The following is an 18,557-nucleotide window of genomic DNA, read 5'->3' on the forward strand; positions in this document are numbered from 1 at the left end:
CCCACCTTCAGTCTTGCTGACCTCTTATTGTCACCAGAGTCATCTTTCCAAAAAACAAAACTTTATGCCATCCTCCAGCCCAAACCCTTTAATGGATCCCTGTTTCCTATAAGACAAAGTTCAAGGTCCACTGCTCGGTTTAAGGCACCTTCCATGGCCTGCACCTGCCCTGCCCCCTTCTCTTTCCCTAAACTCCTGCCCACTCAGCACCTTGCTGTTCTCCAAAGTCACTGTACCTTTGCCTGGACTAGCCCCCTGTTCAGAATATCCTCCTCTTCCCTGCCTGCCTGGTGGACATCACTTAACTTTTGAGACTCAGTTCAAGCACAGCTTCCTCTAGAAAACCTCTGATTGCTTTCCTAGAGGAAAGTTGATCTCTCCTTCCTTTGTGTCATAACCAGGGCCTCGGGGTGGGAGGAGCAGACGGGGGTGCTCTGCTCCCCGCCCTGCGCCGTGCATGCTGAGACCAAGGGCCTTGTCTTTCATCACGGTGAGCCTGGCACCTCACCCAGCGCCTGGCAGGCCTCAGTACACTGCTTCCCTTGGTGCTGAATGGGAAAGTGGGTATGTGGGAGGCCCCGGGAGAATCTTGAGTTTCAACTATAGGAGCATCTTGGACTGAGAACAGGGCTGTGAGACTTTATTTATGCAAGGAAAGCATCCCCCTTCACTTCACCCATTACTTCTTGAGCACCCCTCCCTGCTCTGCGGTGGGTCCCTGGTAGGCAAGGTGGTCGTTGCTAGGCTCTCCTGAAGGCACTGTGTCTATTGTCGAGATGAATCCTTTTCCAGGTGCATCTGGAGGAAAGTGCCTGCAAGAGAAGGGTGAGCCAAATAGCAGGGGCCAGGGCACGGATGGCAGGAGCTGATGGGGTGCTCACAGCTTTGGTACCCAGTTACTCAGTACCTGGGTCCTGTCTTTGTGCGACACGCTGGGCCACTCATATACAGGAAAAAAAAGTTCTAATTAGGTTTTTCCTCACTTTGCCTGTGTGTACAGCAGGTCCCAATCCCACTCTAAAAAGTTGGAGCCCACCTTGTGATTGGATCCTTAGCATTCCCCCTTCCGTTTGTTCCGGGCATAGCGCCAGCAGAACAGGGCCAGGGGCCGGGGCTGAGGTCCTCTTTACCTGAGGCTTTAGCGTAAACTGTCTGCTGATCTCTGCTCTGGGTGACACAGGACAGGTACATCTTCTGATCCTCGATCTTTTCCACGTTGACGTTCAGCACAGCCAGAGAGCCCAGGGGAATCAAGCTGGGAGAGGAGGTGGCTTAGCCCCCGCTCATGTAAGCCCCTGGGCCCTGCCCCTCAACTCTCTGTCCTCCCCCAAACTTCTCTTCATCTTACCTTGTCTCAAGGACTTAAATGGCTCCCGGCTCAGGGCCCATCTGCCAGCAACCAGAGTTGCATGGCAGAAGTTCTGATCTGGCCAGGGGACCAAGGGACTGTGTGGCTGGGGAAGGAGCATGACAGGTCTTCTGCACCCCAACTGCCCCCTCAATGGCCCACACCCCAAAGATCTGTACTTACTTTAAAAAAAATGATCTGATTTTTTGTTTGTTTGTTTAATTTTTTGGCCACACCGTGTAGCACGTGGGGTCTTAGTTCTCTGACCAGGGATTGAACCCACACCCTCTGCATTGGAAGTGAGGTGTATTAACCACTTGACTGCCAGGGAAGTACCCCATACTTACTTTTTGAACCTGATGTTGAAATTTACTGTTAATAGCCCCTCTCCAGACAGGTAAGCAGTTTTAGAAAAGGTCTCATCTATCAAGGCTGCCAGGGACCCTCCGTGGACAAACCTGGGGGAAGGGGCAGGGAGTAAGGCCAGAGACAGAAACCACCACCCCCGCCTCCCCCACTTCCATCTTTCCCCAGGAAAGGAAAGGAAATGGATCTGGATCCTGTCTGATCAAACCAGTCAAAATCAGCTGGTTTTTCTTCCATGTTACTACAGCCTGTGTTAGCAACCACTGATACCATTATTGTATTTCACCAGGAAAAAAACGTTTTTCTGATAGAATGAATGGAAGAAGCCTTTTTTTGATTCATCACCTAATTGCTGGTAGCTATTACTGTAGTTTGGAAAAGTGCACTCCTTCAGGGGATGGAAAAATCCCTGAACTTTTGGGCTTTAGTCTCTAAGCTGACCTTGGGCAGCTCTCACCTCACCAGTCACTCTGGCCAGTGTTGAGCCCACATTTTCAAGATGGGTAACCATGAAACTTGACCTAGGATCTATTCAGTGATGACAAGATGGACTCCCGAGCGGCACTGCCTGTGGAAAGCTGAGAGCCAGCTTCAGCAGATGCTGCAAACACTTGCTTTATTTAGAGGGTGCAAATTCTTGTTCTCACTTGTGTAACCTGACTTTCTTCATGCCAAAGCTCCATTGCTGGTTAAGTTGGGGAAAATAGAGAGGCACCGAGTTTTAGAAAGCAGACAACTCGAAAGAGATTCCAGTTTCTGACTTTCAACAGTGTGACCCCGATTCTCCACAGACCAGGTCAGCTTCCCTGCTGTGCTATCACGGGTTGCCCTGCTGTGCCTGCCACCAGCCAGCTTCCCACACCCCTGCTTCTGCTCCCTTTGGTGGAAAGTACTGGGGGCCATGCAACCACACCCGCCTGGTTTGACTCCTTGCTCCACCTTCACTACCTGTTTGATCTTGTGCAAGTTGCTAAACCTTTCTGAGTCTTAGTTTTCTCACTGTGAGTTGTGAATAAAAATAATTTGTGTCCCATCAAATCAAATGAGGTAATGTTTATAAAACTTTACATACGCCTCTAGGCAGTTCCCTTCCCACAGGGCTTGAAATAGGGGAAGAGTCGTAGCCAGAGAACAGTACGCCTGCCCTTCCCTCTTTGTTCAGGGCCCAGGACCCAGTGGCAAGTGTGAAGACGCTCCAGGGTAGCTCTTGGTCAGTTATTCTACCCTGCCTCATTGCCTTGGGGCTGGACGGGTACTTGTAAGATAAGAGAATATGTATATATGCTGTGCTTAGTTGCTTAGTTGTGCCAGACTCTTTGCGACCCCATGGACTGTAGCCCACCAGGCTCCTCTGTTCATGGGGATTCTCCAGGCAAGAATACTGAGTGAGTTGCCGTGCCCTCCTCCAGGGGATCTTCCCAACCCAGGGATTGAACCCAGGTCTACTGCTTTGCAGGCAGATTCTTTTAAGGGAAGCCCAGGAATACTGGAATAGGTAGCCTATGCCTTCTCCAGGGGATCTTGGTCTCTGCCCCTGGGTCCTGGCACAGAGCTCCTGAAACCCTCATAATTTCCTGTGTGATAGGAATGTCTCTTGTTCTAACAAGGTGACTCTGTGTGAGCTCCTGGTTGAGGGCTCTTTACCAGAAAGACCAAGCCATGATTGCTGTTGTTACTGCTAAGTCGCTTCAGTTGTGTCCAACTCTGTGCGACCCCATAGACGGCAGCCCATGAGGCTCCTCTGTCCCTGGGATTCTCCAGGAAAGAATACTGAAGTGGGTTGCCATTTCCTTCTCCAATGCATGCATGCATGCTAAGTCACTTCAGTTGTGTCCGACTCTGTGCGATCCTATGGACAGCAGCCCCCAGGCCCCTCTGTCCACAGGATTCTCTAGGCAAGAATACTGGAGTGGGTTGCCATTTAGAAGCTTGGAATTTTCAGTCCTGCCACCACAACCTCTAGTTCTGTTGAGAAGGGAGAAGGGCTGAAAGTGAAGTTAATGATGGATCATACCTATGTGTTGAAGCCTTCATAAGAACTCCAGTTAGTATGGGGTGGCGAACACATCCACACTAGGAAGATGATGCACCACAACTCCACAAGGACAGAAGCTCTTGAACTCACGATGTGTTCCCAGACCTTCTCTTACAGACTTCTTCCATCTGGATGTTCATCCTTTGGTGGTGGTTTAGTTGCTCAGTTGTGTCTGACTGTGACCCCCATGGACTGTAGCCCGCTAGGCTCCTCTGTCCACAGGATTTTCCAGGCAAGTATACTGGAGTGGATTGCCATTTCCTTCTCCAGGGGATCTTCCCCACCCAGGGATTGAACCTGGGTCTCTTGGACTTCAGGCAGATTCTTTACTGACTGAGCTACTAAGGAAGCTTGTTCATCCTTTACAATATCTTTAATAAACTGGTAAACATAGGTAAGTGTTTCTTTGAGTTCTGTGAATGGTTCTAGTAAATTCATCCAACCAGAGTAAAGTGTACTGGGAACCATCAGTTACTGCCAGATCAGAAATTGTGGGTAACCTGTGCACCTACACTAGCAATCGGCATCTAAAGAAGGGTGGAAGCAGTCTTGTGGGACTGAGCCTTTAACCTGGGGGGTCTGACACTATCTCCAGGTAGACAGTGTCAAAATGGAGTTCTATCGTAGGCTCCCCACCCAGTTGGTGTCACAGAGAATTTCCTGGTATTGGGAGAGCTTCCAGCCATTTGGTGACTGAAGTGTCAGAAGTGAAGTGTTTTGTGTGAGAGTGAAAGAGGCTCACAGGAAAGAAAGACAGCAGGAAGTACAAGATTTTTCCTTACACAGGGAGATAGACTGACCTGGGTGTTTCTAATTCAGTGCTGACCCCATCTTGGATCCCTTCAATCTTCTAGCCTCAGTGTCAAGGGGTCCTCTTCTGCCTTTCCAGCCCCACCTCCATGAGCCCCTAAATAAAAGGCCACATTCCACCCTATCCCTGCCCCTTTGGGGGGTTTTCCTCTTCATAAGGGAGGGGACCTGTGGCCTGGGTAGAGCTCTGACCTAGTCCCCCAGTGTCTGCACGCACTCATGTGGAAGTCCCCATGGAAGATACCTTCAGGATGGCCAAGGTGACGAAAGGGATGCAGTCAGAATCCGTGGCCTGCAGAGGTGCTGACATCTAATAATCTCTTTGAATTCTGTTTAACTGCAACTCAGTCTGTCTCAGGTCTTGGGACCCTTACGTTTCTCCTTCCCTCCCCTCTCTCCTCTCCCTTGCAAGGATTCTGACTCCACAGTTAGCCTTCAGTGACTGTCTAAAGCAGGAACAGGGATCAAGAAAGCAGACAAATGTGGACCTGGTGACCCAGTGTCCTTAAGCAAGAGGCTCAGGGCCCGTCTGAATGTGTATTTATGTCCAGCGTGAATGTATTTACGTCCAGTGTGAGTTCTTTCCTGGGTCTCTTCCTGGTTTGGAGGCAGTGGAGTACAGAAGAAGCGATGGATTTGGAGTCCCGCCTCCTGGGTTAGAGTCCTGGATCTGACCTTAACTGCCTGTGCTACCTTGGGCAAGATCACTTACCTCTGTGCGTCTCAGTTTGCCCACTGGGCAAAGGTGAAGTTTGGAGAGATAGCCTGATAGCTGTATTGTGCTTTATGGTTTATGAGTACATAAACCATACATATGAGTCCATAAACCGAGGCCCTTCATTTCTCTTAGCTGTTCTGGGAGGTAGATATTACTGCCCCAAGATTTAGGTAACAAGACTGAAGTGCATGCATGCTAAGTCATTTCAGTTGTGTCCAACTCTTTGTAGAGCCCCATGGACTGTAGCCCACCAGGCTCCTCTGTCCATGGGATTTTCCAGGCAAGAATACTGGAGTGGGTTGCCATTGTCTTTCCCGGGAGACTGAAGGCCAGGAGACAGAGGTTAAATTGCTTGCTTGGGGTCTTCATACAAGCAGTGGCAGAGCAGGACTGGAAGCCTGGCCCTTAACTCCAGACCTTGTCATCTTCTGAGTCCACTACACTCCTCTCAGAGTGGCTTCTAAGGCCCCTTCTTACTGAAAAATTCCCAGGCCTGGAATAAGGAGACTGTCTCTTATCTGCCCAATGGGGACTGAACCAGATGACAGAATATCCTTCCACATCTGACACTGCGAGACTGAAGCCCAGTGCCTCCCACTCTCCACCCACCTCCCTAGACAGAGGTACAGAGCCCAGAGGCTGGCCGAGCCCAATGCACCCCCTTGGCCAAGCCCAGGAAGCAGCCAAAGATGTCCTCCCTGGGTTAGCCCGTTATCTTACCCTGGGACTCCCTCCAGGTAGGGGCCCGGCTGGAAAAGACAGATGGACTTCTTCTCGGATGGTTGGAAAAAGATGACATACTCGTAGCCTTGTCCTTCCCTCTCAATACACCTGGTGAAGAGGCGCCAGTCACTCTTGTCTGGGGAGAGATGGGCAGTGACACAGCTGAAGGAGGGAGTGTGTGAGGGCAGAGGGGCCAGTCAGGAGGCAGGGTCAGTCATTCAGCAGCAAAGATGGAGCTGGCCTCTGGCACACCATTGAGGAGAGAACCAGAGGACATGTGGGCTCTGCTCTTGGGGAGTTTTCAACTGGAGAGTGAGGCTCCGACCTGTCCTCAAGGTCTTCGGTCTGAGGGGACACAGCCCTGTCCTCTGGGAGCCCTGAATCTTGAGGAAGAAACACTCACGAAGTTCCCTGGCTGAGAGTAGATGTAGGGTCAGAGACAAGTCAGACTTTAAGAGACCTTAAACACTGAGATGGTGATGGACAGGGAGGCCTGGCGTGCTGCGATTCATGGGGTCGCAAAGAGTCGGACACGACTGAGCGACTGAGCTGAGCTGAACTGAAACATTGAAAATTAAAATGTAAGGCATTTAATTCACATGTAGTTCAAAATAAAAATACGGAACAGAAAAATAAGTGGATATGAATCCCCCAAAGTTCTGACTGCTTTTTTTTCCCCCTCAAGGCAACTATAAGAACCATATCCTTCTTGGATGAAAACCAAAGTCTTCAAAATTTTTTGATGCAACTTTGTTTTTTCCATAAACTGAATGGACCATCCAGTCGGCACTTGGTTTGAAGAACACCTATGTGAGTGAGAGAGACATGTTAACCCGTCCAAGTCCATGCACATGCAGAGAGATCAAAGTGGAAAGCTCTATTGCTCTGACCTGTGGGTGTTTCAGGAGTCTCTGGGCCTAGCAGAACAGGGATGGTGTGGAAGGTCTGCAGTGGGCAAGGGGGAATCCTCAGACCTTTGTGGGGTAGGGAGGAGGACTTGGGATAAGGCTTGACAGTAAGGCAAGCATCCCTGGTGAGAAGGGAGATGGGTGGAGGGCTGAGGCAGCGGTTCTCCGGTGGGTGCACTCTGGGCTGAGAGCACAGGTGGTTACTAGGGTGCTCTCATCCCCCAGGAGGAGGGGAGGAGGGGGCAGGGGCTGAGAGGACGCTTTCCTCATCCATGTGCCTGGGGCTGCATCGTGAGAGGTGGACTTGTAAGAAAGAACTTCTGGCTGAGAACTGGCAGAGAGCTTGTGAATTTCCTCCCCAAAAGTCTCTGGCCTTGGGAAAAGGGGCTGGCTGAACTGATTCCAGTGGGCTGGGGCATGTGCCTGCCAAGGGCTGCTCTTAGGCCAGGCCTTACCTGAGTTAGCTGATAAGTCTAGTGGGAGCTTGAACCCCTGGATGTGGTCTCTGTTGGATCTGAAGGAAGGCACTCTGACCCAGCCACTGGTCTTGGTCTTCTCCAGAAATTCATGATACAGGCTCAGCATGTCTGGACCCCAGCTGGCATTGGGAAGGGCATAATTCTTACCCTTTGTCATCTCCTGACAGAATCTTGAGACCTGGGCAGGAAAGATTGGGGAGACTAGATGGCTTTCTGGAAGGTGGGCTGTGGTTTGGGCTGCGGTACCTGTATGTAATGTAACCCAGCTCCTGGGTTCTTGGGCTTCTCAATCCCTTCTGTCAGTGTTGAGGGAAATGGCCCCTGGGGACTCCTGAGAGTGATCAGGCAAGGGAAAAAGTGAAAACCACTCAGTCACATCTGACTCTTTGTGACCCCATGTCCATGGAATTCTCCAAGCCAGAATGGGTAACCTTTCCCTTCTCCAGGGGATCTTCCCAACTCAGGGATCAAACTCAGGTCTCCCACATTGTAGGCGGATTCTTTACGAGCTGAGTCACAAGGGAAGCCCACGAATACTGGAGTGGGTAGCCTATCCCTTCTCCAGTGGATCTTCCCAACCTAGGAATTGAACCTGGGTCTCCTGCATTGTCACCCTGTTTATTTAACTTATATGCAGAGTACATCATGAGAAACGCTGGACTGGAAGAAACACAAGCTGGAATCAAGATAGCCAGGAGAAATATCAATAACCTCAGATATGTTCTGCATATCTGACACCACCTTTATGGCAGAAAGTGAAGAGGAACCCAAAAGCCTCTTGATGAAAGTGAAAGTGGAGAGTGAAAAAGTTGGCTTAAAGCTCAACATTCAGAAAACGAAGATCATGGCACCTGGTCCCATCAGTTCATGGGAAATAGATGGGGAAACAGTGGAAACAGTGTCAGACTTTATTTTTGGGGGCTCCAAAATCACTGCAGATGGTGATTGCAGCCATGAAATTAAAAGACGCTTACTCCTTGGAAGGAAAGTTATGACCAACCTAGATAGCATATTCAAAAGCAGAGACATTACTTTGCCAACAAAGGTCCGTCTAGTCAAGGCTATGGTTTTTCCTGTGGTCATGTATGGATGTGAGAGATGGACTGTGAAGAAGGCTGAGTGCTGAAGAATTGATGCTTTTGAACTGTGGTGTTGGAGAAGACTCTTGAGAGTCCCTTGGACTGCAAGGAGATCCAACCAGTCCATTCTGAAGGAGATCAGCCCTGGGATTTCTTTGGAAGGAATGATGCTAAAGCTGAAACTCCAGTACTTAGGCCACCTCATGAGAAGAGTTGACTCATTGGAAAAGACTCTGATGCTGGGAGGGATTGGGGGCAGGAGGAGAAGGGGACGACAGAGGATGAGATGGTTGGATGGCATAACTTACTCGATGGATGTGAATCTGGGTGAACTCCGGGAGTTGGTGATGGACAGGGAGGCCTGGCGTGCTGCGATTCATGGGGTCGCAAAGAGTCAGACACGACTGAGTGACTGATCTGATCTGATCTGCATTGCAGGTGGATTCTTTACCAACTGAGCTATCAGGCTAGGGGACACTAATGTGCAAAGGAAGGGAAGGAAAGGCATTGGGGCTGACAATTAGAGGCAGCAGCTCTTTGATGGTGCAGTATAATTGCCCTGTTTTAAAACCTGAGAAGGGACTTCCCTGCTGGTTCAGTGATTAAGAATCCACCTTGCAATGGAGGGGTTGAAGGTTCAATCCCTGGTCAGGGAATTAAATTCCCACATGCTGAGGAGCAACTAAGCCTGTGTGCTGCAATACTGAGCCTGTGCCACAACTAGAGAGTTGGAGTGCCAGAATGAAAGATCCTGTGTGTCGCAAAGAAGATCCCATGTGCTGCAACTAACACCCAATGCAGCCAAACAAGAACAAAAATGAAAACCACCTGGAGCTGTTCTTTGAGGCTGAGAATGGCTAGTATTAGTCCCACTGTACAGATGGGAAAACTGAGGAAATATGGCTAAGGTTGCCAAACGTATGAGCATGTGAGCTGATGGTTGGCCTAGAGCTCTTTCTGTGTGTGCTAAGTTGCTTCAGTTGTGTCGACTCTTTGCGACACCATGGACCACAGCCCGCCAGGCTCCTCTGTCCATGGAATTCTCCAGGCAAGAATACTGGGGTGGGTTGATGTGCCTTCCTCCAGGGGATCTTCCTAACCCAGGGATCGAACCTGTGTCTTTTTTGTCTCCTGCATGGCAGGTGGATTCTTTACCAATAATGCCACCTGGGAAGCTCAGAGCTCATTCTGAGCAACTGTCTACCTCAGGGGGTGGGTGGGGGGGCGGGAGAGGGACCACAGGTGAGGACCATCATTACTCACCTCAGGGGCTACTTCAGCTCTGTCCACAGCTGTCCTCACCCTGAAGTGAGTAACAACGGGGAAATGGGGAGTGGGGGCTCTTCTGAAACATGTTTTGGGCACCTGCAGTGGTGTGGTACCTTCTATGGGATGAAGAGGAGTCCTCTGTGGCACCACATGCTCATGCACCAACTGCAGCCATGGGCAACAGACCAGCTGTTTGCTAAGGCCACACACAGCATCCGTCACGTGCGGATGTCCCAACAGTCTGAGCCCCGAGGAGGAAAGTGATGGGTGGCCACACAAGATTCAGATCAGGAGAAAAGTGACCTGGTGGTCTTAGTTTGGGAGCTGGGCTACTTGGTTTCCTTTGCCAAATCAAATAGCTCCCAACAAGCTGCTCACCTGCCCTGGCCATGATCTAGGAAGAGGAGATTTGGGTTGGTCCCCATGGTGGCTCAGATGGCAGAGAGTCCACCTGCAATGAAGAAGATTTGAGTTTGATTCTTGGGTCGGGAGGATCCTTGGAGAAGGAAATGGCAGCTTGCTCCAGTTTTCTTGCCTGAAGAGTCCCATAGACAGAGGAGTCTGGCAGGCTACAGTCCATGGGGTTACAAAGAATCACGGCTTAGCGACGGAACAACAACAACAACAACAAGAACAACAGCTATATCTTTGGGCTCCAGAAGGGCTGTGCATTTGGTTGAACTGAGAACTCACTCACCAGGGACTCCGTGGAGGATCCGAAGGCTGAGGCAGGGTTGAATCTGGGCAGGAGGTGGGTGGCACCAGGAAGAGTTCCATGGTGACCAAGTATCACTGCCGCCTGGAAGCCTCTCCGTAGCATGACTGAACGCTGAGCTGCAGGGCTGTAGCAGCGAGGCCAGTGAATGCTCTCCAGCTGCTTCTTGGTGCTGTCGGTGCAACTGCCTCTCAGACAAGCCTCTCTCCTGTCTCAGGCTTTTATTAACAAGCTTCCACCACAGATGACTAGGCAAGGCTGAGCTCATTTGATGCAACACCCACAGATGCTTGGGGCTTCTAGCTGGTGCAGAGCCCCATCCAGCCCTTGGGGAGAGGCAGGTGCTGCTTGGGCATGAATGCAGAGCAGGACTGGTCTCAGTTCAGAAATATTTGAACTGAGGAGCAAAAGAGTACTTAATGAAAATAGTGTAGTGTATATGAAACTTCAGAGAGTTGCCCTGGAGCTTTTCTGGGAAGAACCCAATAATACTCCCAGAAAGGAAAGGGAGGTCTGATCCTTGATTGGAGGTTGTTGATGGAGAATCTGTGTATGTTGGTGGAGTTTTGGCAGCAGACAGTTTTGGGAGTGAGATGGGGAGCAGGGCAGCACAGGTTTTGTCAAAAACAAGTCTGGGAAAGAGCCAGCTTTGAGTGGGGTGGGGAAGAGGTGCTCAGTCTGCAAGGGTGCGAACTCTTTTCGGTGGTGGTATTTTTTCTACTGAATTAAAACTGCCAATTTTCAACTAAAAGTCCCGGAATTTAATTCACCAGAATAAACATGGAAATTTAAAGATTTTATCCCACCTTCTGTAGTTAGCTGCCCTAGAAGACTAGAATATAAGTATTTTCCTTACTCTTGTCAAGGTTTGGAATGAAACTTCTTCAAGGACTGGGGGAACTCAGTTTTTTGATTGATTCAGTCTCTGGGTCTAATCATAAGTATTTGAACCAGTTGCCAATATTTAAAAACAAGGAGTTTCATAGAGAGCAGAAGGCCTCAGACCTCCAGATAAGTGGAAAGATCTGGCAATAGGGCATCTTCATTCCTGTGTGCCCTTTGCCTTGCCCCAGGCCTCGGCGATCCTGAACATTCCTTCATTCCGTCTGCCAGCCTCTATGTTCAGTTCAGTTCAGTTCAGTTGCTCAGTCGTGTCTGACTCTTTGAGACCCCCATGGACTGCAGCACGCCAAGCTTCCCTGTCCATCACCAATTCCCAGAGCTTATTCAAACTCATGTTCATTGAGTCAATGATTCCATCCAACCATTTTATCCTCTGTCGTCCCCTTCTCCTCCCACCTTCAATCTTTCCCCGCATCTGGGTCTTTTCCAATGAGTCAGTTCTTTGCATCAGGTGGTCAAAATATTGGAATTTCAGCTTCAGCATCAGTCCTTCCAATGAATATTCACGTTGATTTCCTTCAGGATTGCCTGGTTTGATCTCCCTGCAGTCCAAGGGACTCTCATGAGTCTTCTCCAAAACCACAGTTCAAAAACATCAATTCTTCAGCACTTGGCTTTCTTTATGGTCCAACTCTCACATCCATACATGACTACTGGAAAAACGACCAACCTAGACAGCATATTGAAAAGCAGGGACATTACTTTGCCAACAAAGTTTCATCAAAGCTGCCAGCAGCTTTGCAAGTATGTGCAATACTTGATTTGGAATATGAGACTTGAGCAGGAGACAGGAGAGAAAAGAAGAATCTTAGAAAGGGTAGATGGGGGACTTCCCTGGTGTCCCATGGCTAGGACTCCATGCTCCCGATGCAGGGGGACTGGGTTCAATCCCTTGTCAGGGAACCAGATCCCACATGCTGCAACTAAGACCTGGAGGAACCAAATAAATACTTAAAAAAAAAAAAAAACAAACATAGACAGACTGAAGAGGAGTCAGAGGAAAAGGGAGCAGGGAGGAGAAGGATTCATGGGAGTTGCGGGGGCAGTGTTGGATGCTGGGAGCTGATCCCAGGAATGTTGCCCTGGGAGAAGAAGGCAGGGGCTGTCGTCCCAAGAAGAATCAGTAGCTGAATCTAGGAAAGGAAATCCTTGTTTCATTGCCTGGGTTCACTGTCTGGTTCCTGACACAGAGCTCCTAAATCCCTTGAAATTTCCTGGGTGATAGGAGAATCTTTTGTTTTGATGAGGTGACTCTGAGTGGGCTCCAGAGAGCCTCAGGATGGGGGCTGGTTACTGGAAAGATGAAGCCTTGGTTAGAAGCTTGGAATTTTCAGTCTCACCTCCCATCTTTCAGGAAGGGGAGGAGGTTGGAGACTGAGTTTATGATTCATCATCCTTATGTGATGAAAGTGAAAGTTGCTCAGTCGCATCTGACTCTTTGTGGCCCCATAGACTATACAGCCCATGGAATTCTCCAGGCCAGAATACTGGAGTGGGTAGCTATTCCCTTCTCCATGGGATCTTCCCAACCCAGGGATCGAACCCAGGTCTCCCTCATTGCAGGTGGATTCTTTACCAGTTGAGAAGCCTCCATAAAAACCCCAGAAGTGTAGGGTTTGGAGAGCTTGCAGGTAGGCACACTCCAACTTCTATGATCAGTTCAGTTCAGTTGCTCAGCTGTGTCTGACTCTTTGCAGGATCCTTCCAAATCTCGCTCTACATATCTCTTCATCTGTTCATCTATATCTTTCATAATACCCTTTAATAAATCATAAGCCAATAAATGTAAAACTGTTTCTGAATTTGATAAACTGTTCTAGCCAATGATCAAATCTAAGGAGAGGAGTGGTCATGGGAAGATCTGATTTGTAGCCAAGTCGGACAGAAGTTGTGAGTAACGTGGTGACCGGCATTTGAGGTGGGGCACAGTCTTGTGAGACTAAGCCTTTAACCCGTGGGGTCTGTGCTAACTTTGGTTAGTGTCAGATTTAAATTATGGAGCATCCATCTGGTGTCATAGAGAATTGCTTGGTGAGGAGGAAAACCCCACACATCGGACATTAGAGTGTGTGTGTGAGAGCAAGGGGAGTGTGTGTGTGTGAGCAAAGGGAAAACACAGGAAATTCTTCCTATAAGCACCCTCCTACTTTAGTTGTTCTGCAGCTTTTGATTAAATTAACTTTCAAAACCTGACATCACTATGATTATGTAAATTTTCTTCTCAGCCTTGCCATATGCTATAGTTCCATTTTCTTTCTTGTGTAAGTTTTATTTTCTGTGAATTGATCATTTCCAAGGTTCATCTAGACAGTGTGGTCCAGGGGAATACAGGGAATTTGAAGGACAGTGGTTGAGATGCTTAGACTTCATTGCCCGGCTGAGAGGGAGGAGAGAGAAAATTTTTTTAAAAAATGAAGATCTGGCAATGGCTGTGATATTTAAGAGAAGATATAATGAGATCAAGAGTATGACAGATGGAGAGTAACTAGAAAGAAAGATATCTGGGGAGAATATCTATGGTGATGGCAAAATTGTACATGAGGTGTTGAATTCTGATGGCTCATGTAGGATGGAGGATGTTGTTGTCCAAGGCCATGTAGGAAGAGAAAAATTAAGATTGTGGAGAAAGCACTCTTCTCCTCTCTTTGAACTCCTTTCCCACTATTTCATACATCTTGTGGATTCTTTCTGCTACACAGAGCACTTCCCACACGTGGGCTGGGAAGTCAGCTATCCAGCGAGGTGGAAAGGTGCTTGGTTAGTGCCTTGAACGTGGGGCTGGCTACAGCCCTTCTTCTGGTGAACTCAGCTCAGAGAACAAAGAACATTCAGTGCAGAGAAAACGCTTTTCTCCAGACCTGGAGTCTCAGGATAAGCAATTAGAAAACAGAGGGAAGTCAGTGAAGGTTCAGCATAATTCAGAACTCCTGTTGGATTCTTATTTAGCTTGCTGTCTGCCTCCTGCATTTCCTGTTTGGAATCCTGTAGGGGAATGTTGAGTTTGGTGGCTTTTCTGACTGAGATATGACATGTCCCCAGAAGCATAGAGGAGGCCTGACCTTTGCACAGAAGAACCAGCTGTGGTGTGCTAGTAAGTGGTAAGGGATTAACACCTCTTAGCAGGGAGGAGCGGAGAAGGCAATGGCACCCCACTCCAGTACTTTTGCCTGGAAAATCCCATGGACGGAGGAGCCTGGTAGGCTGCAGTCCATGGGGTCGATAAAAGTCGGATATGACTGAGCGTCTTCACTTTCACTTTTCACTTTCATGCATTGGAGAAGGAAATGGCAATCCACTCCAGTGTTCTTGCCTGGAGAATCCCAGGGACAGGGGGGCCTGGTGGGCTTCCGTCTATGGGGTCGCACAGAGTCGGACACAACTGAAGTGACTTAGCAGCAGCAGCAGCAGGGAGGAGAGGGGCTTGCTGGGTAGCTCAGCTGATAAAGAATCTGCCTGCAATACAGGAGACCCCAGTTTGATCCCTGGGTTTCGAAGTTCCTCTGGAGAAGGAATGGCTACCCACTCCAGTATTCTTGGGCTTCCCTGGTGGCTCAGCCAGTAAAGAATCTGCCTGCAATGTGGGAGACCTGGGTTTGATCCCTGGGTTGTGAAGATCCCCTGGAGAAGGGAATGGCGACCCACTCCAGTATTCTTGCCTGGAGAATCCCATGGACAGAGGAGCCTAGCAGGCTACAGTCAATGGGGTTGCAAAGAGTTGGACACGACTGAGTGACTAGGAACAGCATAGCAGGGAGGAAAACTATAATTAGCATTTGCTAGCTTCTGTTGTGGAGAAGGCAATGGCACCCCTCTCCAGTACTCTTGCCTGGAAAATCCCACGGACGGAGGAGCCTGGTGGGCTGCAGTCTGTGGGGTCACTAAGAGTCAGACACGACTGAGCGACTTCACTTTCACTTTTCCCTTTCATGCATTGGAGAAGGGAATGGTGACCCACTCCAGTGTTCTTGCCTGGAGAATCCCAGGGACGGGGGAGCCTGGTGGGCTGCCGTCGATGGGGTCACACAGAGACGGACATGACTGAAGCGACTTAGCAGCAGCTTAGCAGCAGCTTCTGTTGTATAAATAAACCAGCAAATACTACCAATTAGAGTTCCCCTCCCATTTGGAAAACTCAGCAGTGGCCACAGGCCTGGAAAAGGTCAGTTTTCACTCCAATCCCAAAGAAAGGCATTGCCAAAAAATGTTCAAACTACCACACAATTGCATTCATCTCACAATATCAGTAACCTCAGATATGCAGATGACACCACCGTTATGGCAGTAAGCAAAAAGGAACTGAAGAGCATCTTGATGAAAGTGAAAAAGTAGAGTAAAAAAGCTGGCTTAAACCTCAACATTCAAAAAACTAAGATCATGGCATCCGGTCCCATCACTTCATGGAAAATAGATGGGGAAACAATGGAAACCATGACAGACTTTATTTTCTTGGGCTCCAAAATCACTGCAGATGGTGACTGCAGGCATGAAATTAAAAGATGCCTGCTCCTTGGAACAAAAGCTATGACGAACCTAGATAGCATATTAAAAAGCAGAGACATTACTTTGCCAGCAAAGGTCCATCTAGTCAAGGCTATGGTTTTTCCAGTAATCATGTATAGATATAAGAGTTGAACCATAAAGAAAGCTGAGGGCCAAAGAATTGATGCTTTTGAACTGTGGTGTTGGAGAAGACTCTTGAGAGTCCCTTGGACTGCAAGGAGATCTAACCAGTCCATCCTAAAGGAAATCAGTCCTGAATATTCATTGAAACGACTGATGCTGAAGCTGAAGCTCCAATACTTTGGCCACCTGATGTGAAGAGCTGGCTCATTAGAAAAGACCCTGATGCTGGGAAAGATTGAAGGTGGGAGGAGAAGGGGACGACAGAGGATGAGATGGTTGGATGGCGTCACCGACTCGATGGACATGAATTTGAGCAGGCTCTGGGAGTTAGTGATGGATAGGGAAGCCTGGTGTGCTGCAGTCTATGGGGTCTCAAAGAGTCAGACACAACTGAGTGACTGAACTGAACTCCCTGCTAGGGGGCTCCCCTGGTGACTCAGATGGTAAAGAATCTGCCTGCAATGCAGGAGACCCAGGTTCAATCCCTGGGTAGGAAAGATCCCATGGAGAGGGAATGGCTACCTACTCCAGTGTTCTTGCCTGGAGCATCCCATGGACAGAGGAGCCTGGTGGGCTACAGTCCATGGGTTGCTAAGAGTCAGACATGACTGAGCAACTAACACTTTCACACACTCTCTGCTAGGAGTTGTTGATCCCTTTCCGCTTACTGGCGTACCACAGTTGGTTCTCCTGTGTACCACATGTCAGGTCAGGCCCAGGCTATGCTTCTGGGGCCATGTCATGTGTAAATATTCCTATGGTGGCTGATCGCAAGCTACCAGTATGAGGCCACTGACCCTGACTATGAAGTTGGGAAAAGGTGTGCTCAATCAGTTCTTGGAAGCTGGTAAGCACTGGCTCCAGCACACCACTGAACCAGAAATTTCTTTGGCTTGGGGTGAAGCAACACAGGTAGGTTAATCAGATCCCTTCTTGGCCCTTGGTCCTCCCAAATGTAAACCTGCAACCACTCGCCTCTTTTCCAGTTCCCTTCCCTCAAAAGACCAAGAGGCAATAGTACTTCATTTCCCCAGCCTGCCTTCCTTCCTTGCTGCCTGGCAAGCAAGTTCACAGGACATGTTTTTTTTTATTTGTTTGTTTGTTAAAGATTTTTGTGTTGTTTCAAGATATTTAAGAGGAAAATTATAACATTTCTAGAAATCTTACAAAGTCTTCCTCATCTTGAGGGGCACTGGAAGCCTTCTCAGATCATTCGGGACAGGCTGTGGACCTCTCCTGATAGCCAGCAGGGCTGGCGGCTCCCTGCCAGGATGGGGGATTCCCAGCACTTTGGAAGGGTTCTGTCTGAGATAACCCCCTGTTAGCCTTTCTAGATGAGGAAAGAACTTCCCTAATAGCCTTCCTAGATGCCACTGCTATATCGTCCAGTGCAAACTCAAATCCCTCCTGAAGATTTGGCCTTGTAGGCTCACACAGGGCACCTCCTGGAAGGCTGCACCTCTCCCTATCAAGTTCATGGTTAATTTCCAGACTCCTTCCCAGGCTGGCCCTGCCTTCAGAGATGTTGGTTTCTTGACCTTCTCATGAGTTAAGCCTCAGCGGGGCAGGCTGGGCAGGAACCATTGTGCACAGCAAAAAGTGATGGGCAAACTCAAGGAACCCTAGAAGGGGCTGCCCTGTCCATGTTCCATTCAAAGGTTGCCATAATAGAACCCAGGCCCAGTTGCCAGCTTTTTGCATTTTCCCAAAAAGCCAGCACAGATCCAGACCTGTTAAGTAGTTTTTAGAAAATTAATGTTTTGGCTGCCCTGGGTCTTCGTTGCTTTGCTCAGGCTTTCTCTGTTTGCGGCCAGTGGGGGCTACTCTTCGCTGTGGTGCACAGACTTCTCCTCGTGGCGGCTTCTCTTGCTGCCGAGCACAGGCTGTAGGTGTGTGGGCTTCAGTAGTCGCAGCACACAGATTCAGTCGTCGTGGCTCTCGGGCTCTAGAACGTGGGCTCAGTAGTTGTGCCACATGGGCTTAGCTGCTCTGCAGCACGAGGAATCTTCCCAGGCCAGGGATCGAACCCATATCCCCGGCACTGGCAGGCGAATTCTTGCCCGCTGTGCCACCAGGGAATTCTGCAAATCCAGACTTTTATTATACTAAACCTTATAATATTGCAACTAATGTATAAAAATTTTTCAGGAGCCACTGTGACAATCTACAGGGGTGGGATGGGGTGGGAGGTGGGAGGGAGGCTCAAGAGGGAGGGGACATATGTACACCTATGGCTGATTCATACTGATGTATAGCAGAAACCAACACAATACTGTAAAGCAAATTATCCTTCAATTAAAAATAAATAAATCTTAAAAAAATTTGCATGAGCCAGACTTGACATCTCTGATTGGACTTGGCCTGCAGGCTGCTGATTATGCCATCTGATTCTAAGCTCACTCCTGAGCCTTTCTTACTTCGGTCTTCCAGAAGTTTCTTGTTTGTCTATTCCAGCTTTCTTCTCTCTGAGTATTACTAGATCAGTTATCTTTACCTGGCTTCCTCTCAGAGGGGCCTTCCTGAGATTCATTTTATACTCTGGGTGCCCACGGTGGGCCCTTTGGAGAGGAAAATAACTGTC

General features: G+C 48.9%; 1 protein-coding gene across 1 annotated transcript; it reads right to left on the reverse strand.

Annotated features, from left to right (window-relative positions):
* Positions 1 to 619: 619 nt before the first annotated feature.
* THEM5 (thioesterase superfamily member 5) lies at positions 620 to 10,864 on the reverse strand. The gene is made up of 6 exons (XM_086392731.1): positions 10,433 to 10,864; positions 7,364 to 7,565; positions 5,998 to 6,136; positions 1,696 to 1,806; positions 1,131 to 1,255; positions 620 to 812 (listed from the first exon to the last, which is right to left on the reverse strand). The coding sequence occupies exons 1-6, from the start codon at positions 10,553 to 10,555 to the stop codon at positions 766 to 768; spliced, it is 747 nt and encodes a 248-aa protein (XP_086248857.1). The 5' UTR covers positions 10,556 to 10,864; the 3' UTR covers positions 620 to 765.
* Between the last annotated feature and the right edge of the window lie 7,693 nt (positions 10,865 to 18,557).

This window comes from Bos grunniens, chromosome 3 (assembly GCF_055505025.1).
Source record: "Bos grunniens cultivar Pamir isolate PY7600 chromosome 3, Bosgru_T2T1.0, whole genome shotgun sequence".
Lineage (NCBI taxonomy): Eukaryota > Metazoa > Chordata > Mammalia > Artiodactyla > Bovidae > Bos > Bos grunniens.

Bases quoted from the DNA above. Each gene is read 5' to 3' on its own strand.
- THEM5 (XM_086392731.1), bottom strand. From the start codon at position 10,555: ATGCTACGGAGAGGCTTCCAGGCGGCAGTGATACTTGGTCACCATGGA. The intron at 6,137-7,363 runs GTAAGGCCTGGC...ATCTCTCCCCAG, and splicing joins AGACTTATCAGCTAACTCAG to ACAAGAGTGACTGGCGCCTC. The intron at 1,807-5,997 runs GTAAGATAACGG...CCCTTCCCCCAG, and splicing joins TACCTGGAGGGAGTCCCAGG to GTTTGTCCACGGAGGGTCCC.